This window comes from Passer domesticus, chromosome 22 (genome assembly GCF_036417665.1).
Source record: "Passer domesticus isolate bPasDom1 chromosome 22, bPasDom1.hap1, whole genome shotgun sequence".
Taxonomy (NCBI): domain Eukaryota; kingdom Metazoa; phylum Chordata; class Aves; order Passeriformes; family Passeridae; genus Passer; species Passer domesticus.
The window spans coordinates 1,825,898-1,849,489 of record NC_087495.1 but is presented as its reverse complement, the minus strand read 5'-3'; the positions used below and the strand labels follow the sequence as shown (position 1 = coordinate 1,849,489).

Sequence of the window (23,592 nt, the reverse complement as noted above, 5' to 3'; positions counted from 1 at the left end):
CCTGGAAGGGCTCTGAGCTCTCCAGGTGAACATTCCCAGCTCTCCCAGCAGAGCTGCTCCATCCCCTGATCCCCCTGGAGCCTCCTCTGGGCTGGCTCCAGCAGCTCCCTGTGGTGGCCCAGGGCTGGGGCAGCTCTGCAGGGGCAGAGTCCCCTTCCCCTGCTCATTCCCATTCCCGCTCCCATTTCCAGCTCATTCCCATTCCCACCCCCATTCCCTGCTCACTCCCATTCCCACAATTTGCCTCATTCCCATTCCCATTCCCAATCCCTGCTCATTACCATCCCATTTGCATTCCCATCCCACCCTGGGATCCACCCCTGTCCGAGCAGGATCTGGACGGGACCATGGCCGTGTCCGAGCCGTGCTGGAATTCCAGAGGGATGGAATCTGCAACATTCCCTGGAGCGATCCCACACAGGGACAGGAACCTCTGCTCCCAGAGCCACATCCCTGAGGAATTCCAAAGGGAAAATGGGACAGGAACCCCTGATCCCAGAGCTGTGTCCCCATGGGATTCCAGAGGGAAAATGGGACAGGAACCCCTGATCCCAGAGCTGTGTCCTTGTGGAATTCCAGAGGGAAAACGGGACAGGAACCCCTGATCCCAGAGCTGTGTCCCTAAAGGATTCCAGAGGGAAAACGGGACAGAAATCCCTGACCACAGAGCAACATCCCTGAGGAATTCCTTGAAGAAGAAAAAAAAATAAAATTGAATATTGAAAAATGAAGAAGAAAAGATGCCAAAAATCAGGGACTGAAAGTGGAAAATGGGAATTTTTGAACTCCAAACAATGGAAGCCGAGGAATACAAAAATTCCGGGATCCTACCCCAGCCCCTCCTGGAGCCTTCCTGAGCTGGGAATTCCTCGGGAATGTGGGAATGGCCCCTTGGGAATGCAGGAATGGCCCCTCTGGATCCTTCCTGAACTCGAGAATTCCCCAGGAATGCAGGAATGGCCCCCCTGGATCCTTCCCAAACTTTGAAATTCCTTGGGAATGACCCCTTGGGAATGCAGGAATGACCATCCTGGATCCTTCCCGAACCCGGGAATTCCTCGGGAATGTGGGAATGGCCCCTCTGGAATGTGGGAACAGCCCCCCCACAGCTTTTGGGGCTCCAAGTGGGGTTTTGGGGATTCCCCACCCCCAAATCCTAAACACTGCTAAAAAAGCAGGATTTGGGATTTTCCCCCCTGCTGGGATCTCTCCAAACCCCCTGGAAAACAACCCCCCATCCCAAAAATTGACCAAAACCCATTTATTTTTTACTGCAAACTCCCCGAGCGCCGCCCCGGGGGAGATGGGAAGGAGCAAAAATCCATGGAAAAATCCAGGAGAATCCCTAAAAACGGCCCGAAGGGAGCGGGAATGGCGCGGGGCAGAGGCGGGCTCTGCTCCTGAAGGCACCTCGAGATTCCAGCACAGTGACCTGGCACGGAGGGAACTGGGAATGCGGGAATTCCGGCTGATCCCGGGCCAAACCATCCGCCAGAAGGAAAAAACTCCGAATTCCCGGGAAAAAAATTCCTTTGGGACTCCCCTCGTGATCCCTGAGATGTCCCCGGGGTAGGCGAGGGCGGGGAGCCTGGGAATGCTGCTGGGATGGGATCCGGGATCCCTGCGGATGCTGGAGGGGTGGGAGGGGGAAATCCCGAAAACTGTAGCACCCAGAGTAGGGAAAACCAGCAAAAAAATGGGAATACTGGGGGAAAAAATGGGAATACAGGGGGAAAACCAGGCATTGGCAGCTGCTCTTTAGGGATCCCAGATCCCTAAAGGGATCCCAAGCTGGGATCAGATCCCCAAAGTGATCCCGAGCCGGCAGCTGTGGAGATTCAGGGCTGGAAAAATGGGAAACAGTAAAAAAAAGCTGCTGAAAAATACAAATAAAATAAAAAATAACTCAAGGGCAGACCCTACAAAACCCGGGGCGGGACGTGCCGGAAGGCCCGGCTGTGGTCGGGAATTCCAGAAGCCGGGAATGGGGGTGGGAATGACCCCCCCGAGGGCTGGGAGTGCGGGAAGGGGGAGGGAGCACGGCGGCCGGGATGGAGAAGCGGGATCGGGATCGGGGCCCCTCAGAGGGTGCGGGGGTTGTACTCCGGCAGCTTCCGCAGCTTCTCCTGCTCCGCCTCCGACTCGTCCCGGGCGATCACCAGGGAGTGGGAATAGCCCATGGCCACCTGGAATGGGAATGGGAACGGGTCAGCTGGGAGTGGGAACAGCCCGTGGCCACCTGGAATGGGAACGGGTCAGCTGGGAGTGGGAACAGCCCGTGGCCACCTGGAATGGGAACGGGTCAGCTGGGAGTGGGAACAGCCCGTGGCCACCTGGAATGGGAATGGGAACGGGTCAGCTGGGAGTGGGAATAGCCCGTGGCCACCTGGAATGGGAACGGGTCAGCTGGGAGTGGGAACAGCCCGTGGCCACCTGGAATGGGAACGGGTCAGCTGGGAGTGGGAACAGCCTGTGGCCACCTGGAATGGGAACGGGAATGGGTCAGCTGGGAGTGGGAATAGCCCATGGCCACCTGGAATGGGAATGGGAACGGGTCAGCTGGGAGTGGGAACAGCCCGTGGCCACCTGGAATGGGAACGGGAATGGGTCAGTTGGGAGTGGGAACAGCCCGTGGCCACCTGGAATGGGAACGGGAATGGGTCAGTTGGGAGTGGGAATAGCCCATGGCCACCTGGAATGGGAATGGGTCAGCTGGAACAGGAATGGGTCAGCTGGGAGTGGGAATGCCCATGGAAAAGGGAATGGGGAGCTGAGGGGATCTGGAGCCTTCCTCGGGATCCCTCCTGGGGATCCTCCCACCTGCTGGGATCCAGGCTGGGCTGGAGCATCCCAAGGGAGTTTAGGGAAGGGCCCTGCACCCCCTGCAGGGCACCCACGGGTGTCACGAGCTGGGCACGGCCTCAGCCCTGGGATTTGTCCTCCCACATCACCCATGGGTGTCACGGGCTGGGCACAGCCTCAGTGTCCCTGTTTATTTTTGGGAATGGATCCCAGTGTCACGGGCTGGCACAGCCTCAGTGTCCCTGTTTATTTTAGGGAATGGATCCCAGTGTCATGGGCTGGGCACGGCCCCAGTGTCCCTGTTTATTTTTGGGAATGGATCCCAGTGTCATGAGTTGTGTGTGGCCTCAGCCCCTGGGTGTATTTAAAGGGAGATTCATGCACATCACCCATGGGTGTCCTGGGCCGTGTCTGGCCTCAGTTTCCCTGTTTGTTGTAGGGAACAGCTCCATGTGCCCTCTCCATGACCCCATGGATGTGATGAGCTGTGCACAGCCTCAGTTTCCCCGTTTATTTTAGGGAGCAGCCCCTGGTGCCCTCCCTCCATCACCCCACAGGTGTGATGAGCTGTGTACAGCCTCAGCTGCCCTGTTTATTTTAGGGGAGGGGCCCCATGGGTGTCACGAGCTGGGCACGGCCTCAGTTTCCCTGTTTATTTTAGGGAACAGCTCCAGGCGCCCTCGCCATGACCCCATGGATGCGATGAGTTGGGCACAGCCTCAGTTTCCCTGTTTATTTTAGGGAATGGCCTCAGTTTCCCTGTTTACTTTAGGGAATGGCCCCACGTGACCCCTCTCCATCACCCCACGGGTGTCACGAGCTGGGCACGGCCTCAGCCCCCGGGTTTGCCTAAGGGGAGGGTCCCCCCTCCCTCAGCCCAGGGCTGTGACGAGCTGTGTGAAGTCTCAGCCACCCCAAATTATTTTAGGGTAGGGCCATAGGTGCCCCCTCCCTCACCCCACAGGTGTGATGAGTTGCACAAGGCCTGAGCCCCCCCGTTTATTTTGGGAGCAGCCCCCTGTGCCCCTCCCTCACCCCAGGGGTCTGATGAGCAGGGCACAGCCTCAGACACCCCAAATTATTTCAGGGCATAGCCCCTGGTGCCCTGCCCCTACTGCCCCACAGGGGTGAGCTCTGCACAGCCTCAGTGTCCCCATTCATTTTAGGGGGATCCAGGTGCTCCTCCCTCACCCCACAGGTGTCACGAGCTCTGCACAGCCTCAGCCACCCCAAATTATTTTAGGGAATGGCACCCTGGATCCTCTCTCCATCACCCCATGGGTGCCATGAGTTGTGGGGGCCTCAGCCCCCCTTTTATTTTTGGGGATCCAGGTGCCCCTCCCTCACCCTGCAGCTGTGGTGAGCTGTGTATGGCCTCAGTGTCCCTATTTATCCCATGGGGTGGCCCCATATCCACCACAGGGCCTCCCACCCTGTTCATTTTAGGGAAGGGCCCCTGGTGTTCCCCCTGCATCACCCCACAGGTGTGATGGGCTGGGCACGGCCTCAGCCACCCCAAATTATTTAAGGGAAATGCAGGTGCCCCTCTCCACCACCCCACAGGTGTGATGGCCTGGGAACAGCCTTGGCCACCCCAAATGATCCCCTCCCTCACCCCACAGGTGTCATGAGCTCACACAGCCTCAGCCACCCCAAATGATTCCCCGTAGGTCCTCCCTCACCCCACAGGGATGAGCCCCCCTGTGCATCCCCACCCCAAGCCCTGTGGGGCCCCCCTCACCTGCTCGGTGTAGATCCCATCCAGGGTTTTCACCTCCTGCGCCGCCGTGGACGATTTGGGTTTGTGGTCCCCATATCCCTGTGGGAACATCCCATGGACAGGGAACGCTCAGTGGGGTTTGGGGGATTTGGGGTGTCCCTTTGGGGGATTTGGGTCTGTGGTCCCCATATCCCTGTGGGAACACCCCATGGACAGGGAACGCTCAGTGGGGTTTGGGGGATTTGGGTCTGTGGTCCCCATATCCCTGTGGGAACATCCCATGGACAGGGAATGCTCAGTGGGGTTTGGGGGATTTGGGTTTGTGGTCCCCATATCCCTGTGGGAACATCCCATGGACAGGGAATGCTCAGTGAGGCCAGAGGGGCCGGGCCCCGGGGTTTGGGGGATTTGGGGTGTCATTTGGGGTTTTTGGGATGCTATTTGGGATTTTATTCAGTAGCAGCTCCCCAAAGGTGGGCAAGAGCCCCCAGCTGATGAGGATTTTGGGGTGTCAGTTTGGGGCATTTGGAGTTTTGTTTGGGGCATTTGGGGTTTTTGGGATGCTATTTGGTGTTTTATTTGGGGTGTCATTTGGGGTTTTATTTGGGGTGTCATTTGGGGTTTTTGGGATGCTATTTGGGGTTTTTGGGATGCTATTTGGGGTTTATTTGGGGTGTTGCTCAGTACCAGCTCCCCGAAGGTGGGCGAGGGCCCCCAGCTGATGGTGCTCTCGTCGGCCGCCACGATGACGGAGCTCTTCCTGCAAGGGAGGCAATCCCTGATCCCCGAGTGTCCCAGCACCCCAAATCCCGGGATGGGGTGGGAATTCCCGGGGCTGCACTCACTCACCCGCAGGCCAGGCTGCGGATCTTCCACCCGCACAGGTCCTGCACGGCCTTGGGGTACATGGTGGACTCCCGGGAGGTGTTGGTGGCGCCCCAGAAGAACAATCCACCTGCAAGGGAGCCTGTCAGGGCCTGGATCCCGGAATTCCCAAATCCCGGAATTCCCAAATCCTGGGAATCCCACCTGTCAGGGATCCCAGGAATCCCACCTGTCAGGGCACGAAACCTGGAATTCCCCATCCTGGGAATCCCACCTGTCAGGGCATGGATCCCAGAATTCCTCATCCTGGGAATCCCACCTGTCAGGGCATGGATCCCAGAATTCCTCATCCTGGGAATCCCACCTGTCAGGGCATGGATCCCAGAATTCCTCATCCTGGGAATCCCACCTGTTAGGGCATGGATCCCAGAATTCCCAAATCCCAGGAATCCCACCTGTCAGGACATGGATCCCAGAATTCCCAAATCCCAGATCCATGGGAATCCCACCTGTCAGGGCATGGATCCCAGAATTCCTCATCCTGGGAATCCCACCTGTCAGGGCATGGATCCCAGAATTCCCAAATCCTGGGAATTCCAACTGTCAGGGCACAGATTCCCCGGGATTCCCAATGCAGGGAATCCCACCTGTTGGGTAACAGCTTCCCCCAGATTTCCCAAATCCCGGGATCCTTGGGATCCCAGCTGTCAGGCCACGGCTCCCTGAGAATTCCCAGATCCCGGGATCCCAAGATTCCCCCCTGTCTCGGCTCTCCTGCAGCATTCCCAAATCCCACCTGTCAGGCCAGAGCTCCCCCAGCATTCCCAGACCTCAAGATCCTGGGAATCCCACAGCCTGCCCAGCATTCCCAAATCCTGGGATCCTGGGAATCCCACCTCTCCCACTGACAGCTGTCCCCCAGCATTCCCAAATCCCAGATCCCGAATTCCCACCTGTCCTGCTGCCATCTCCCCCAGCATTCCCAAATCCTGAATCCCAGGTTCCCACCTGTCTCGCTGAAGGCTCCCCTGGCACTCCAAAATGCCGGGATCCTGCATTCCCACCTGTCCTGCTGCCATCTCCCCCAGCATTCCCAAATCCCAGATCCTGCATTCCCACATTCCTGAATCCCAGACCCTGCATTCCCACCTGTCCTGCTGTCATCCCCCCGGCATTCCCGAATCCCAGACCTGCATTCCCACCTGTCCTGCTGCCATCCCTCTGTGACACTCCCAGCATTCCCAAATCCCAGACCTGCATTCCCACATTCCCAAATCCCAGACCTGCATTCCCACCTGGCCCGCTGCCATCCCCCCCAGCATTCCCAAATCCCAGACCTGCATTCCCACCTGTCCCGCTGCCATCCCCCCGGCATTCCCGAATCCCGTGCCCACCTGTCTCGCTGACGGCGAAGGAGCAGGTGTATCCCGCGTAGATCTGGGCGGCGCCGCGTCCCGGGAAGTCGAAGAGCTTCACCAGCCTGGGAACCATCTCGTCCTTCTGCTCCGCGTGGCCCAGGCGCCCGTAGCCCCCAAAGCCCCAGGAGAACACGCGCTTCTGGGAATCCAGCACCAGCTGGGATGGGAAAACAGCCTCAGAGATCCCAGATCCCAAACCCCAAATCCCAGGAGAACACGCGCTTCTGGGAATCCAGCACCAGCTGGGATGGGGAAACAGCCTCAGAGATCCCAGATCCCAAATCCCAAATCCCAGGAGAACACGCGCTTCTGGGAATCCAGCACCAGCTGGGATGGGAAAACAGCCTCAGAGATCCCAGATCCCAAATCCCAAATCCCAGGAGAACACGCGCTTCTGGGAATCCAGCACCAGCTGGGATGGGGAAACAACCTCAGAGATCCCAAATCCCAGATCCCAAATCCCAGGAGAACACGCGCTTCTGGGAATCCAGCACCAGCTGGGATGGGAAAACAGCCTCAGAGATCCCAAATCCCAGATCCCAAATCCCAGGAGAACACGCGCTTCTGGGAATCCAGCACCAGCTGGGAGAGAGGGAGCAGGGCCTCAGAGATCCCAGATCCCAAACCCCATATCCCTAGCAGAAGCTGCACTTCTGGGAATCCAGCACCAGCTGGGATGGGGGAAAACAGCCTCAGAGACCCCAAATCCCAAACCCCAGGAAAAGATGCACTTCTGGGAATGCAGCCCCGGCAGGGATGGGGGGAGCAGAGGCTGAGAGCTGGTGTCTCCGGTTCCCGTCTATTCCCCTTCTCCCATTCCCATTCCTGCTCTCATTCCCATTACCCACTCTCCCATTCCTGCACCCATTCCCATTCCTGATCCCACATTCCCGTGTCTTGTACTGTGTGGTTGGCCCCCCAGGCCCATCCCTGACCCATTCCCATATTCCCAATCCCATTATCTCATATTCCTGTGTTCCATACCATGTGGTTGGCCCCGCAGGCCACGTCCCTGACCCATTCCCATTATCCCAATCCCATATTCCCGTGTCCCGTACCATGTGGCTGGCCCCATAGGCCCATCCCTGACTCATTCCCATTATTCTGATCCCATATTCCCGTGTCCTGTACCATGTGGCTGGCCCCACAGGCCCATCCCTGACCCATTCCCATTATCCCGATCCCATTACCTCATATTCCCGTGTTCCATACCATGTGGTTGGCCCTGCAGGCCCCATCCCTGACCCGTTCCCATATTCCCAATCCCATTATCCCGTATTCCTGTGCCCCGTACCATGTGGTTGGCCCCGCAGGCCCCATCCCTGACCCGTTCCCATATTCCCAATCCCATTATCCCGTATTCCCGTGCCCCGTACCATGTGGTTGGCCCCGCAGGCCCCGTCCCTGACCCGTTCCTGTTATCCCGATCCCATATTCCCATATTCCCATGTCCCATACCGTGTGGTTGGCCCCGCAGGCCCTGTCCCTGACCCGTTCCCGTTATCCCGATCCCATATTCCCGTATTCCCGTGCCCCGTACCGTGTGGTTGGCCCCGCAGGCCCTGTCCCTGACCCGTTCCCATATTCCCAATCCCATATTCCCGTATTCCCGTGCCCCGTACCGTGTGGTTGGCCCCGCAGGCCACGTCCCTGACCACGACGTTGGGCACGGGCAGCACCTGCCCGTCCTTGGTGCGCTCCACGAAGAGCGCCACGCGCCGCGGCAGCAGCTCGCAGTCGTACTCGATGCGCTGCGCCCGCGCGATGAACTTCCCGTCGGAATTGTGGCCTGCAACGGGAACGGGGCATCCTGCGGGGTCAGCCCGAACCGCCCCGTCCTGTGGGGCCATCCTGAACTGCCCCTGTCCCGTGGGATCATCCTGAACTGCCCCTGTCCCATGGGATCATCCTGAACTGCCCCGACCCCCCAGCATGATCCCGAACTGCCCCAGTCCCATGGGATAATCCTGAACTGCCCCAATCCCATGGGATCATCCTGAACTGCCCCATCCTGTGGGGTGATCCTGAACTACCCCGACCCCCCAGCGTGATCCCGAACTGCCCCAATCCCGTGGGATCATCCTGAACTGCCCCGATCCTGTGGGGTGATCCCAAACTGCTCCTGTCCCCTGGGATCATCCTGAACTGCCCCGATCCTGTGGGGTGATCCCAAACTGCCCCTGTCCCATGGGATCATCCTGAACCGCCCCGATCCTGTGGGGTGATCCTGAACTGCCCCGACCCCCCAGCGTGATCTCGAACTGCCCCTGTCCCATGGGATCATCCTGAACTGCCCCAATCCCATGGGATCAACCTGAACTACCCTGACCCCCCAGCATGATCCTGAACTGCCCCTGTCCCATGGGATCATCCTGAATTGCCCCCATCCCATAGGGTCATCCTGAACCCCCCCGTCCTGCAGGGTCATCCTGAACCACCCTGCTCCTGTGGGGTCATCAGAACTGCCCCGATCCATGGGATCATCTGGAACTGCCCCATCCCACAGGGTGATCCCGAACTTCCCCCACCCCACAGGATCATCCCAAACTGCCCCCATCCCACAGGCTGATCCCAAAGCAGCCCATATCCCATGGGATGATCCCAAACCCCATACCCAGCTGGCTGTACTCGTGACACCCAAAGGAATACAGGTTCCCATGGGGTGATCCCATGGGGTGGTCCCATTCCCATGGGTTGATCCCTAATCCCGCACCCAGCTGGCCATACTTGGAGCACCCAAAGGAATACAGGTTCCCACAGGGTGATCCCATTCCCGTGGGGTGATCCCAAATCCCATTCCCATGGGTGATCCCATAGGTCCCAAATCCCGTACCCAGCTGGCCATACTCGGGGCACCCAAAGGAGTACAGGTTCCCATGGGGTGATCCCAAATCCCATTCCCATGGGTGATCCCAAATCCCGTACCCAGCTGGCCGTACTCGGGGCACCCGAAGGAGTACAGGTTGCCCTTGCAGTCCATGACCATGCTGAACTCGGCCCCGCAGCCCAGCTTGGAGATCGGCTGCCCATTGTACAGGATCTGGGAAAAACCAGGAATGGGGTCAGGAAATCCGGGAAAAAGGGAAAAGGGGATCAGAAAAACCAGGAAAATGGGATCAGGAGAAGGGGGGAAATGGGGACCAAAGACACAGGAAAAGCCAGAAAAATGGGATCAGAAAAACCTGGAAAATGGGGATCAGAAATTTGGGAAAATCCAGAAAAATGGGATCAGAAAAACTGGGAAAAATGGGGATCAGAAATGCAGGAAAGGCCAGAAAAATGGGATCAGAAAAAGTGGGAAAAATGGGGAATTTCCATGAGAAATCCCTGATCGGCAGGAAAAATGGGACCAAGGACATGGGAAGAGCAGGTAAAAGGGATCAGGAAAACACAGGAAAAGCAGGAAAAATAGCATTGGAGAAATGTGGGAAAGGGGAAAAGAGGGGAATTTCCATGGGAAATCCCTGATCTGTGGGAAAAGCAGGAAAAACAGGATTGAAAAAAACACAGGAAAAGCAGGAAAAACCAGATCAAAAAGCACAGGAAAAGGGAAAAATGGGGAATTTCTATGGGAATCTGTGATCTGTGGGAAAAGCAAAAAAATTAGGATTGAAAAAATTTAAGAAAAGAGAAAAAAAGGGAATTTTCCATGGGAAATCCCTGACCTGCAGGAAAAACAGAATAAAAAAAATGTGGGAAACAGGGGAAAAAAAAGGAACTTCCATCAGAAAATCCCTAAAATCCTCAAAAATTCCACTTCCAAATCCTGCTTTTCCTCTCCCCACCAGAGCTGGGAACAGCTCCCGGCTGAGAGGGAATTGTGCGCCCCGAGGGGTTTTTAGGGAATTTGTCACTGGAAGCCCCCAAATCCCCAGATTTCCCCCCAGTTTGGGGTTTGGGCTCCGTACCTGGGTGGGGCTGGGCACGGCGTCCGTCTGGTTCCCCAGCCCCAGCTGGCCCAGCTTGTTCTCCCCAAAGGCGAACACCGAGCCGCTCTCTGCGGGGAAAGTGGGAATTTTGGGGGGAAAACGGGGATTTTGGGGGGAAAACGGGGATTTTGGGGGGAAAACGGGGGTTTTGGGACCGTTCTCCCAGAATTCGGGGGCAAAGGGGGCAGATTTGGGGGAAAAGGGGGTGGATTTTGAAGGAAAAAGGGTGGATTTGGGGGCAAAAGGGGTCGATTTGGGGCAGTTTTGCTGGGATTTTGGGGGTGAAAGGGGTGGATTTGGTGCAGCTTTCCCGGGATCAGGGCAGTTTCCTGGGATGGGGCTGTTTTGAAGGATCAAGTCATTTCCCAGGATCAGGCCATTTCCCAGGACTCAGTGCAGTTTCCTGGGATCCAGCCCCATGTCCCGGGGTCCAAAGCCATTTCCCAGGATCCAGGGCCATTTCCCAGGACCAGCCCCGTGTCCTGGGATCCGGGGCCATTTCCTGAGATCAGCGCCATGTGCCAGGATCTGATGTGTCCCGGGATCAGTCCCATTTCCCAGGATCAGCCCCGTTTCCCGGTATCCAGCCCCGTGTCCCAGGATTGGCCCCGTGTCCCAGGATTGGCCCCGTGTCCCAGGATCAGCCCCGTGTCCTGGGATTCAGCCCCGTGTCCTGGGATTCAGCCCCGTGTCCTGGGATTCAGCCCCGTGTCCTGGGATTCAGCCCCGTGTCCCGTCTCTCCGCCCCGTGTCCCGCTATCATCCCGTGTCCTGGGATCCGCCCCGTGTCCCGGTGTCCATCCCGTGTCCCGGTATCCATCCCGTGTCCCGGTGTCCATCCCGTGTCCCGGTGTCCATCCCGTGTCCCGGTGTCCATCCCGTGTCCCGGTGTCCATCCTGTGTCCCGGTGTCCATCCCGTGTCCCAGGATCATCCCGTGTCTCGGTGCCCATCCCGTGTCCCGGTGTCCATCCCGTGTCCCGGTGTCCATCCTGTGTCTCGGTGCCCATCCCATGTCCCGGTATCCATCCCATGTCCCGGTATCCATCCCGTGTCCCGGTGCCCATCCCGTGTCCCGGTGCCCATCCCGTGTCCCGTCTCTCCGCACCGGTCAGGGCCAGGGTGTGGTTCCTGCCGCAGGCGGCCGCCACGATGGCCTCGCTGCCCAGGGCCTCGATCGGCCGCGGCGCCTCCACGCGCTTCGTGTCGCCGTGGCCCAGCTGCCCCTTCTCGTTCCGCCCTGCGGATCCCAAAAACCCCGGAGTCACAGGGGCTCACTGCCGATCCCAGAATCCCTGCGGTTTCCGGAATCCCAGGGGTTTCCTCTGATCCCACTATCCCAGGGGTTGCTGTTGATCCTGTTATCCCAGGAGCTCCCTCTGATCCCGTTATCCCAGGGGTTCCATCTGATCCCAGAATCCCAGGGCTTCCCAATGACCCCACTCTCTCAGGGGGAGTTCCTGGGAAGGAACCCACTATCCTACAGGGGTTCCCAGGATGGATCCCATTATCCCAGTTTGGCTCCCAGGTGGATCTCGGGAAACATTTGGCTGACGCCATTATCCCAGGGGGAGTTCCTGGGATGGATCCCACTCTCCCAGTTTGGTTTCCTGGATGGATCCCACTATCCCAGCCCAGTTCCTGGGATGGATCCTGCTCTCCCAGGGGGGTTCCCAGGATGGATCCCATTATCCCAGCCCAGTTCCTGGGATGGATCCCACTCTCCTGGGGATGTTACTGGGATGGATCCCGCTCTCCAAGCTGGGTTCCCGGGATGGATCCTACTATCCCACAGGGGTTCCCCAGCTGACCCCATTATCCCAGGGGGGGTTCCTGGAATGGATCCCGCTCTCCCGGGGGGGTTCCCGGGATGGATCCCGCTCTCCCAGGGGGGTTCCCGGGATGGATCCCGCTCTCCCAGCTGGTTCCCGGGATGGATCCCGCTCTCCCAGGGGGGTTCCCGGGATGGATCCCGCTCTCCCAGGGGGGTTCCCGGGATGGATCCCGCTCTCCCAGCTGGTTCCCGGGATGGATCCCGCTCTCCCAGGGGGGTTCCCGGGATGGATCCCGCTCTCCCAACGGGGTTCCCGGGATGGATCCCGCTCTCCCAGCTGGTTCCCGGGATGGATCCCGCTCTCCCAGCTGGTTCCCAGGATGGATCCCGCTCTCCCAGGGGGGTTCCCAGGATGGATCCCGCTCTCCCAGCTGGTTCCCGGGATGGATCCTGCTCTCCCAGCTGGTTCCCGGGATGGATCCCCGGGATGGATCCCGCTCTCCCAGGGGGGTTCCCGGGATGGATCCCGCTCTCCCAGGGGGGTTCCCAGGATGGATCCCGCTCTCCCAGGGGGGTTCCCAGGATGGATCCCGCTCTCCCAGGGGGGTTCCCAGGATGGATCCCGCTCTCCCAGCTGGTTCCCGGGATGGACCCCGCTCACCCCAGCTCCAGAGCTTGCCCTCGGCCGTGATCAGCAGGCTGTGGGCAGCGCAGGGCCCCGACACCACCGAGCGCACGCGCAGCCCCCCCAGGCTCCCGTAGCGGTGAGGCCCCCACAGGTTCTGGCCCAGGTTCCGGTACGCCGCTGGAAAACACCGGGAACGAGCGCGGGGTCAGCACCGGGAAACGCGGCTGGGAACGGAACGGGCTGGGAAAAGCAGCCGGGAAAAGAACAATCCGGGAAAAGAGTACGGGAGATCATCCAGGAAAATCATCCAAAAAATCATCTCGGAAAACCCAGGAAAATAATCTGAAAAAACCAGCCAGGAAAATCATCTGGGAATACCGGGAAAATAATCCGGGAAAATCCAGAAAAATTCAGGAAAATGATACGGGAAAATCTGGGAAAATTATCAAGGAAAATCCAGGAAAATAATCTGGAAAGATGTGGGAAAATCAGCCAGGAAAATCATCTGGGAATACCGGGAAAATAATCCGGGAAAATCCAGAAAAATTCAGGAAAATGATACGGGAAAATCTGGGAAAATTATAGAGAAAAATCCAGGCAAATAATCTGGAAAGATGTGGGAAAATCAGCCAGGAAAATCATCTGGGAATACCAGGCAAATAATCTGGGAAAATCCAGAAAAATTCAGGAAAATGACATGGGAAAATCTGGGAAAATTATCGAGGAAAATCCAGGAAAATAATCTGGAAAACTTTGGGAAAATCAGCCAGGAAAATCATCTGGGAATACCAGGAAAATCATCTGAGAAAACCCAGAAAAATTCAGGAAAATGATACGGGAAAATCTGGGGAAATTATTGAGGAAAATCCAGGAAAATAATCAAGAAAAATCTGGGAAAATCAGCCAGGAAAATCATCTGGGAATACCGGGAAAATAATCCAGGAAAATCCAGAAAAAATCAGGAAAATTATACGGGAAAATTATCGAGGAAAATCCAGGAAAATAATCTGGAAAAATCTGGGAAAATCAGCCAGGAAAATCATCTGGGAATACCGGGAAAATAATCCGGGAAAATACAGAAAAATTCAGTAAAATATACAGGAAAATCATCTAGGAAAATCCACGAAATTTTGGGAAAATAATCCAGGAAAATCTAGGAAAATCAACCAGGAAAATGATCCTGGAAAATCACCTGGGAAATCTGGGAATACTGGGAAAACAATCCAGGAAAATCCAGGAAAACAATCCAGGAAAATGATCCGGGATTCCGTGGGGCAGGGGCTGAGGGCGGATTTGGGAAATGGGGACCCACAACCAGGGGAGGGGCACAGCAGGGCTGGGGCACCCCAAACCTGCCCCAGTGAGCGTGTCCAGCCCTGGCTGCTGCCCCAATTAACGAGTTATTAATTAATGAAGCAGTGCCGCTGAGAGCAGGCGCATTAATGAACTTTCCATGCATCCCTAAGAAGCAGAGGCTCCGCAGCAGAGCTGGCGCCCCCAAATTCTGGCCCAAATTAAAACCTAAAACTGTAACTCCTCCTCTAGCTTGTTAATTTTAAGCATTAATTAATGTAAATACTAATTTTTAATATTAATTAAATATATCCCCTAAAAAGGAGATAATTAATGAACTAAAAATGAAGCTTAATTTGGGTTTGAAGCAGACCTGGGGCCCCTCAAACCTGCCCAAATTAAGGGGTGCAACTGTGGCTCCTCCCCCAGTAATTAATGAAAATAATTAATTAGAAATAGATAAAAATAATCAGTGCACCCCAAATTCTGGCCAGAGTACGAGATGCCACTCCAGGTAATTAATTACAAATTAACACCAATTAATCACACGGCCACTAATGAGGGCCCTGCTCTGCCCCAATACATAATTAATAGCAATAATCACCCCTTAATGAGGCCTTACCTTGCCCCAAAACCTTCATTGATTACTAATTAATACCAATTAATCACAGCCATTAACAAGCTGCAATCCTGTCCCAAAATATTAATTAATTAATAATTAATACAAATTAATTAATAGACATTAGTGAGCCCCTATCCTGCCCCAAACCCTTCATTGATTACTAATTAATACCAATTAATTAATCAGCTATTAGGGACCTCTACCCTATCCCAAAACCTTAATTAATTACTAATTAACCTCAAATCAATACCAATTAATCACAGCCATTAATAAGCCCCTACCCTGCCCCAAACCATTCACTGATTACTAATTAATACTAACTAATTAATGAGCCATTAATGAGCCCCTACCCTGCCCCAAAGCATTAATTACTAATTAACAGCAGGTAATTAAGCAGCCCTACCCTGCCCCACATGGTTCATTAATGACTAATTAACCAGTTAATGAGCCAGCCCTACCCTGCCCCACACCGCTCATTAATGACTAATTAACCAGCTAATTAGCAGCCCTACCCTGCTGCTTGGGCACCTCCTTGCGGCCGATCAGGTCCCAGTTGGTGGCACCGAAGATCAGGAGCTGCCCCCGGCTCTTGGAGCCCTCGAGCTTCTGGGGGGACACGGGGACATCAGGGACATGGGGACATCAGGGACAAGGGAGGACATAGGGACATCAGGGACATGGGGACATCAGGGACACGGGAACATCAGGGACAAGGGGGGACTCAGGGACACGGGGACATCAGGGACACGGGGACATCAGGGACATGGGGACATCAGGGACACGGGAACATCAGGGACAAGGGGGGACTCAGGGACACGGGGACATCAGGGACATGGGGGGACTCAGGGACACGGGGACATCAGGGACACGGGGACATCAGGGACATGGGGACATCAGGGACACGGGAACATCAGGGACAAGGGGGGACTCAGGGACATGGGGACATCAGGGACATGGGGACATCAGGGACAAGGGGGGACTCAGGGACACGGGGACATCAGGGACATGGGGACATCAGGGACACGGGAACATCAGGGACAAGGGGGGACTCAGGGACATGGGGACATCAGGGACATGGGGACATCAGGGACACGGGAACATCAGGGACAAGGGGGGACTCAGGGACACGGGGACATCAGGGACATGGGGGGACTCAGGGACATGGCAGGACATCGGGGACATCAGGGACAAGGGGGGACTCGGGGACGTGGGGATATCAAGGACATGGGGGGACATGGAGACATTGGGGAGATGGGGACTCAGGGACATGGGGGGACTTGGGGACATGAGGGACAAGGGGGGCATCAGGGACATTGGGGACAGGGGGGGGACTCAGGGACATGGGGGACATCAAGGACATGGGGGGACACAGGGACATGGTAGGACATGGAGGACTTTGGGGGTGAGGGGGATACTGGGGACATTGTGGGATATTGGGGACACAGGGGACTGTGGGACATCAGGGATGTGGGGGACATGGGGGATACTGGGGACATTTTGGGGGACATTGGGGACATCAGGGATGCGGGGACCTGGGGGCATCAGGGCTGTGGAGATCATCAGGGATGTGGGGAACATGGGGACATCGTGGGACACTGGGGATTTGAGGGACACAGGACATCGGGGACATTGGGGATGGGACACGGGATGGGAGGGACATGGGACATTGGGGACACTGGGGATGGGACACAGGACATCGGGGACATTGGGGATGGGACACGGGATGGGAGGGACATGGGACATTGGGGACACTGGGGATGGGACACAGGACATCGGGGACATTGGGGATGGGACACGGGATGGGAGGGACATGGGACATTGGGGACACTGGGGATGGGACACAGGACATTGGGGACATTGGGGACACTGGGGATGGGACACAGGACATTGGGGACATTGGGGATGGGAGGGACGTGGGACATCGGGGACATCAGGAAGGGGGGGAAGATGTGCGGAATGTGAGGGACCTTGGGGTCATCTGGGACAGGGATGTGGGGACAGGAGGAGCAGCGGGGATAGGGAGGACATGGGGGACATTGGGGATGTGGGGTACACAGGGGACATGGCATTGTGGGGGATTTGGGGATGTGGGGTACACAGGGGACATGGCATTGTGGGGGATTTGGGGCTGTGGGGTACACAGGGGACATGGCATTGTGGGGGATTTGGGGCTGTGGGGTACACAGGGGACATGGCATTGTGGGGGATTTGGGGCTGTGGGGTACACAGGGGACATGGCATTGTGGGGGATTTGGGGGACATTGGGGCTGTGTGGGACACTGGGGACAGCAGGGACATGGGGCAATGACGGGGTGCTGGAAGGGCTGCAGTGGGGCAGGATGGGGGGCAGGGGGTGCAGTGGGGTTTGGGGTGCAATGGGCTGGAATTTGGGGCGGGATGGGGGGCAGGGGGTGCAGTGGGGTTTGGGGTGTATTAGGGCTGGAAGAGTAGGTACAAGGGGCTACAGTGGGGGTGTGTAACGAGGACACAGTGGGGACACTGGGGTGTGTAATGGGGCACAGTAGGCGCACAGTGCGGGTGTCTCATGGGGCACAGTAGGGGTGTGTAATGGGGGACACTAGAGGCACAGTGGGGGTGTCTGATGGGGCACAGTAGGTCCAAGGGGTACAGTGGGGGTGTGTAATAGAGCACAGTAGGGGCACAGTGGGGGTGTCTCATGGGGCACAATAGGGGCACAGTGGGGGTGTCTCATGGGGCACAGTTGGCGTGGGTCACAATAGGGACACAGTAGGTCCAAGGGGCGCAGTGGGGGTGTCTCATGGGGCACAGTGGGGGTGTCTCATGGGGCACAATGGGGGCACAGTGGGGGTGTCTCATGGGGCACAGTGGGGGTGTCTCATGGGGCACAATGGGGGCACAGTGGGGGTGTCTCATGGGGCACAGTGGGGGTGTCTCATGGGGCACAATGGGGCACAGGGGATACACCAGGGTCCCAGGGGTGCCGCCGCCCTCCTCCCCGAGCTCACGATGCGCTCCTTGCTGTGCTCGGGCTCGCAGATCACCACGCTCTGCCCGCGGGCCCCGGGGCCTCCGGGCCCCGCCGCCGCCGCTGCCGCCGCCCCGCCGGGCCTGCCGGGCCTGCGGGCCCCGGGGCTGCCGTCCCGCGGCCGCCGCTCCCGGGGCGCCTCCTCCTCGCTGCTGCCGCCGCTGCTGCCGCCGCTGGGCCGGGGCCGCCGCCGCCCGCCGCCCTGAGGGCCCGGCCGCCGCCGCCCGCCGCCCTGAGGGCCCGGGCCCGCAGCGTCCCAGGGCGGCCCCGCCGCCTTCCTGCGGGGCATGGCTGCGGGGCCGCGTCAGCCGCCGCACCGGCAGCGACACACAGACAGACAGACACCGACACACAGACAGACACCCCCAGACAGACACACACACACCGGGACACACAGTGAGGGGAAATGGGGACAGAGGGGGAAGTGGGGGATGTGGGGTGAGGGGGGACAGTGAGGGCAGATGGGGACAGAGGGAAATGGGGGATGTGGGGGATAAGGGACAAAGTGAGGGGAAATGGGGACAGAGAAGGAGCTGCTGTGGGGGGAGCGAGGAGGGGGATGAGAGGGGACACGGGGTGAGGGGACATGGGGGACACGAGAGGACAAGGGTTGAGGGGAGAAGAGGGATCTGGGGGACGTGAGGTGAGGGAAGATGGGGGACATGGGATGAGGGGAGATGAGCAGGATATGAGGGGAGACAGGATGGAGGCAGAAAGGGGAGAACCCTGTGAGCAGGACATGGAGGGGATGCAGGGGGACAAGGGGTGATGTGGGACAGGGGGACACGGTGTGGGCACAGAAGGGACCCCAGCTGGAGGGGAAAAGGGGGATACGGGATGAGGGGAAAAGGGGACCCAGTGGTGGCCATGGGGGGATAAGCGGTGGGACCCCCAGTGAGGGGGACAGAGCAGGGACATGGCAGAAAAATGGGGGACTCCCTGTGGGGGCGATATGGGGGACCCTGGGTGGGGACAGAGAGGGGCACATGGGGAGACCCCCAGTGTGGGGAAACTGGGGGGATGTGGGGGACATAGGTGACCCCCAGTGAGGGGACATGAGGGGTTTGGGGGGACATGGGGTCATGGGACAAGGGTGACCCCAGTGAGGGGACATGAGGGCTTTGGGGGGACATGGGGGATTTAGGGGGACATGGGGACACGGGTGAACCCCAGCTAGGAGATTTGGGGGACACTGGATGGGGAAAAGTACGGGATCTGGGGGACATGGGATGGGACAAATGGGATTTGGGGACACGGGAAAGGGAAAACGGGGGGGTTGGGGGACATGGGGCGAGGGCACACAGGGGGGATTGGGGGGACATGGGGGGAGAGGGGGAGAGAGGGGACCCCCGGGCTGGGGGGAGAGGAGGGGGCTGGAAATGGGGTCAGGAAGAGGGGGAGCAGGAAAAGGGGTCGAGAAAAGGGGGGCTGGAAAAGGGGGTTTAAATGGGGACACACGGGGGTCGCGGGGAGATTTGGGGGTGCACAGGAGGATCCCGAGGCTTTCGGGGTGCCGGGGGTTCCCAAAGGGGATCCGGGGCAGGAAAAGGGCCCGGAGACAAAGGGGATCGCGGGGCAAGGGGAGCACCGGGGGCAATTCGGGGTCCCCCTCCTTTATCCCCACCTCAAGCCGCCCGGAACCCCCAAAACCCCAAAGCCCGGCGCTCTCGGGGCGCTGCCGCTGGATTTTGGGGTGGGGGCGATTTTGTGGCCTGGGGAGGGAGCAGGGCCCCCCCGGGGGTCTCCCCCGTGTCCATCCCCCCGCCCCCCCGCGTTCCCATTCCCAGATTTCCCTGGAACAATGGGATCTCTGTCTGCCCCCCTCGCACCACGTGGATCCGCCTTTTTTTTTTTTGCCTTTTTTTTTTTTTAAACCATTTTTCCGCCCCCCCCGTCCCTCCCCAAATCCCACTCCCCCTCCCCCCAATCCCACTTTTTGAGCCCCCAATTCCAAACCTGATTTTAGGGCGAGAGGTGCAGCATAAAGAAAGCGGCGGCGCGGGGCCTTTGCACTATTTTTGGTGGCGGTTCCTGTTGCAGGAAAAGAAAAAAAAAAAAAAAAAAGAAAAAAAAAAGGTAATTTTGGGGGATTTTTTTTCTCGCTTTTTTTTTTCCCCTCCTCCTCGGGTTGGTTGATTTTTTTTTTCCCTTCTCCCCCTTTTTTCTCTTTTCTCTTTTTCCTCCTCAAATCCCACCCACCGAATCCCCTGGAAGCCGGAGTGCGGGCGAGCGGGACAATACAAAACAGAACCACATGGATGGGCAGGAAAAGGGGAAAGGGAGAGGAGGCCGGATCCCGCGCGGCCGCGAGGGAGCGGCCCCGAGCCGAGCAGCTCCATCTTTAGGGCTGGAAGACTCCGGGCCAGCCCCGCAGCCCGGAGCCTCCCCGCCCTCCGCATCCCGTGCGGCTTTGGGACGGGGATCCGGGGCTTTGGGGTTTAGGGAGGGGGGAAATGGGATTTTTATTTTTTTTCCTAGAGGAAAAGTGGGTGTAGGGTGTTGGTGGTAGGGGGGTAATGCATGGATTCCATGGGGTGTGCTCCCAAAAAATCCAAAGTGAACGGATTCTATGGGGTTCGTTCCTAGGAAATTATGAGTGTAAGTATTCCGTGGGGTTCGTTCCCAAGAAATAATAAATGTCAATATTCCGTGAGGTTTGTTCCCAAAAAATAATAAATGTAAGTATTCCATGGGGTTTGTTCCCAAAAAATAATAAATGTAAGTATTCCGTGGGGTTCGTTCCCAAGAAATAATAAATGTAAGTATTCCGTGGGGTTTGTTCCCCCCCAAAAAAAAGGTAGAGATTCCGTGGGGTTTGTTCCCAAAAAATAATAAGTGTAAGTATTCCGTGGGGTTTGTTCCCCAAAAATAATAAATGCACTGACTCCAAAGGGTTTGTTCCCCCCTAAAAATAAATGCACGGATTCCATGGGTTATGCTCCCAAAAATCATAAGTGCACAGATTCTGTGGGGTTCGTTCCCAAGAAATAATAAATGTAAGTATTCCGTGAGGTTTGTCCCCAAAAAATAATAAATGTCAGTATTCCGTGAGGTTTGTTCCCAAAAAATAATAAATGTAAGTGTTCCGTGGGGTTTGTTCCCAAAAAATAATAAATGTAAGTATTCCGTGGGGTTTGTTCCCAAAAAATAATAAATGTAAGTATTCCGTGGGGTTTGTTCCCCAAAAATAATAAATGTAAGTATTCCGTGAGGTTTGTTCCCAAAAAATAATAAATGTAAGTATTCCGTGAGGTTTGTTCCCAAAAAATAATAAATGTAAGTATTCCGTGGGGTTTGTTCCCAAGAAATAATAAATGTAAGTATTCCGTGGGGTTTGTTCCCAAAAAATAATAAATGCACTGACTACAAAGGGTTTGTTCCCCCCAAAAAATAAATGTACAGATTCCATGGGGTGTGCTCCCAAAAATCATAAGTGCACAGGTTCTATGGGGTTCGTTCCCAAGAAATAATAAATGTAAGTATTCCGTGGGGTTTGTTCCCAAGAAATAATAAATGTAAGTATTTCGTGGGGTTAGTTAAAAAAATAATAATAAATGCACTGATTCCGTGGGGTTTGTTCCCCAAAAAATCATAAATAATAAATCCACAGATTCCAAAGGGTTTGTTCCCCCCAAAAAATAAATGTACAGATTCCATAGGGTTTGTTCCCAAAGAATAATAAATGCATGGATTCCAAAGGGTTTGTTCCCCAAAAAAATAATAAATAGTAAATGCACAGATTCCATAGGGTTTCTACCCAAAAAAATCATAAATAATAAATGCAGGGATTCCATGGGGTTTGTTCCCCAAAAAAATCATATATGCACGGATTCCAAAGGGTTTGTTCCCAAAAAAAAAAAGTACAGATTCCAAAGGGTTTGTTCCCCCCCAAAAATAATAAATGCACGGATTCCATAGGGTTGTTTCCAAAAAATAATAAACGTACAGATTCCAAAGGGTTTGTTCCTAAAAAGTCATAAATGCAGGGATTCCGTAGGGTTTCCCACCAAAAAATAAATGTATATTTAGCCAAGGATTTTTTCCTCTCCAGAATTAAATCCAGTTATTCCAATGGATTACCCCCTCAAAAAAAAATAAAATTAAACTCACTTATTCCAATGGATTTTCCCCCCAAAATTAAATTCACTTATTACAAATGGATTTTACCCCAAAAAGTAAATGCACATATTTCAAAGGGATTTTCCCCCCAAAATTAAATTCACTTATTCCAAGGATTTTTACTCCCAAAAAATAAATCACATCTAACCAAGGATATTTCCCCCCAAAACAAAAGCACATATTGCAAATATTCCCCAAGAAATCAATTTATTGCCGTTATTCCAAAGGTTTTTCTCACTCCAAACAGAAATGTACACCTTAAAAAGTGGATTTTTCCAGGAAATAAATTGAAATATTCTCTTTATTCCAGGTGGGTTTTTTTTTTTATAACCAGGAGAACATTTCCTTGATAGCAAGGATGGGAATTTGTGATGCCTTGGGAATTTGGGATAAATTTGGACTATTTGGGAAAAATTTGGGATATTTCACTGGGATAAGTTTGGAATATTTCACTGGGATAAATTTGAGATATTTGGGATAAATTTGGGATATTTCACTGGGATAAATTTGAGATTAAATTTGGCATAATTGGGATTAAATTTGGGATAATTGAGATACATTTGGGATAGTTATTTCTCTAGGATAAATTGGGGATATTTGGGATAAATTTGGCATATTTTGCTGGGATAAATTTGGAATATTGTGCTGGGATAAATTTGGGATAAATTGAATTAAATTTGGAAAATTTGGGATATTTCACTGGGATAAATTTGGGATTAAATTTGGAAAATTTCAGATAGATATTTCTCCGGGATAAATTTGGAATATTTCCTAGGGTAAATTTGGGATATTTGGCATAAATTCGGGATATTTCACTGGATAAATATGGGATTACATTTGGGGTAATTGGGATTAAATTTGGAAAATTTGGGATATATTTGGGATATTTCACTGGGATAAATTTGGAATATTCCTCAATTTGTTGCAATGTTGGGATGGGCCCCGAGCCTGTGGAATTGCCCCAAAAAATCCCCCAAAAAGCCTTGGAAGGAAGGGAATAGGTTCAGCCCCCCCGGTGAATTCCTTACTCACGGAATTATCCCGGGAGCACTCCGAGGGAAGCGGGGCCCGTTCAGGGATTTTCCAGCCTTTCCATGGGAACGGGATCCCTAAAAAGGGGATTTTCCCCCAAAAGGCCCGGCTGGGATTTATAGGGAGCCGGGAATGTGGGGCAGGCTGGGACAGGCCGGCTGGAACCGGTTCTACCGGGAGACGGAAAAACTGGAAAAGCTGCAGTTCCGAGGGAGCGGGAACGGGAACGGCTGACCCGGGATAACCCCGGAGCTGCCCGGGTGGGATCGGGACACCCGTGGGACTGGGATCTCTGGGAAAGGGGGATTTGGGACATCCGTGGGACTGGGATCTCTGGGAAAGGGGATTGGGGACATCCATGGCATTGGGATCTCTGGGAAAGGGGGATTTGGGTTATCCATGGGATTGGGGTCTCTGGGATTCA

The 23,592-nt window shown here is 55.4% G+C and overlaps 1 protein-coding gene and 1 long non-coding RNA gene across 4 annotated transcripts; one reads left to right on the top strand and one right to left on the bottom strand.

Moving 5' to 3' along the window:
* Positions 1 to 1,943: 1,943 nt before the first annotated feature.
* RCC2 (regulator of chromosome condensation 2) lies at positions 1,944 to 20,349 on the bottom strand. 3 transcript variants are annotated; one of them, XM_064396923.1, is made up of 14 exons: positions 20,217 to 20,349; positions 19,974 to 20,048; positions 17,998 to 18,308; positions 15,523 to 15,616; positions 13,129 to 13,272; positions 11,802 to 11,933; positions 10,674 to 10,762; positions 9,691 to 9,805; positions 8,388 to 8,554; positions 6,742 to 6,922; positions 5,372 to 5,477; positions 5,210 to 5,282; positions 4,544 to 4,621; positions 1,944 to 2,186 (listed from the first exon to the last, which is right to left on the bottom strand). In XM_064396923.1, exons 3-14 carry the CDS (start codon positions 18,304 to 18,306, stop codon positions 2,082 to 2,084), a joined length of 1,593 nt encoding a protein of 530 aa, XP_064252993.1. In that variant the 5' UTR covers positions 18,307 to 18,308; positions 19,974 to 20,048; positions 20,217 to 20,349; the 3' UTR covers positions 1,944 to 2,081. The 3 variants fall into 3 exon arrangements, with proteins under 3 accessions (XP_064252993.1, XP_064252994.1, XP_064252995.1); XM_064396924.1 differs by lacking the exon at positions 1,944 to 2,186 and adding an exon at positions 2,594 to 2,692; XM_064396925.1 differs by lacking the exons at positions 1,944 to 2,186; positions 4,544 to 4,621 and adding an exon at positions 4,803 to 4,859.
* On the top strand, positions 18,128 to 22,445 carry LOC135285019 (uncharacterized). Its single transcript, XR_010350047.1, has 3 exons — positions 18,128 to 18,413; positions 19,984 to 20,093; positions 20,232 to 22,445. It is a non-coding gene; the product is annotated as an uncharacterized LOC135285019 (long non-coding RNA).
* Positions 22,446 to 23,592: the final 1,147 nt, after the last annotated feature.

Excerpts from the sequence above, each read along its gene's own strand:
- RCC2 (XM_064396923.1), bottom strand. The coding sequence starts at position 18,306 with ATGCCCCGCAGGAAGGCGGCGGGGCCGCCCTGGGACGCTGCGGGCCCG. Across the intron at positions 13,273-15,522 it reads GGAGGTGCCCAAGCAGCAGG|CGGCGTACCGGAACCTGGGC; the intron begins GTAGGGCTGCTA and ends GGTGTTTTCCAG. Across the intron at positions 10,763-11,801 it reads CCACACCCTGGCCCTGACCG|AGAGCGGCTCGGTGTTCGCC; the intron begins GTGCGGAGAGAC and ends CTTTCCCCGCAG.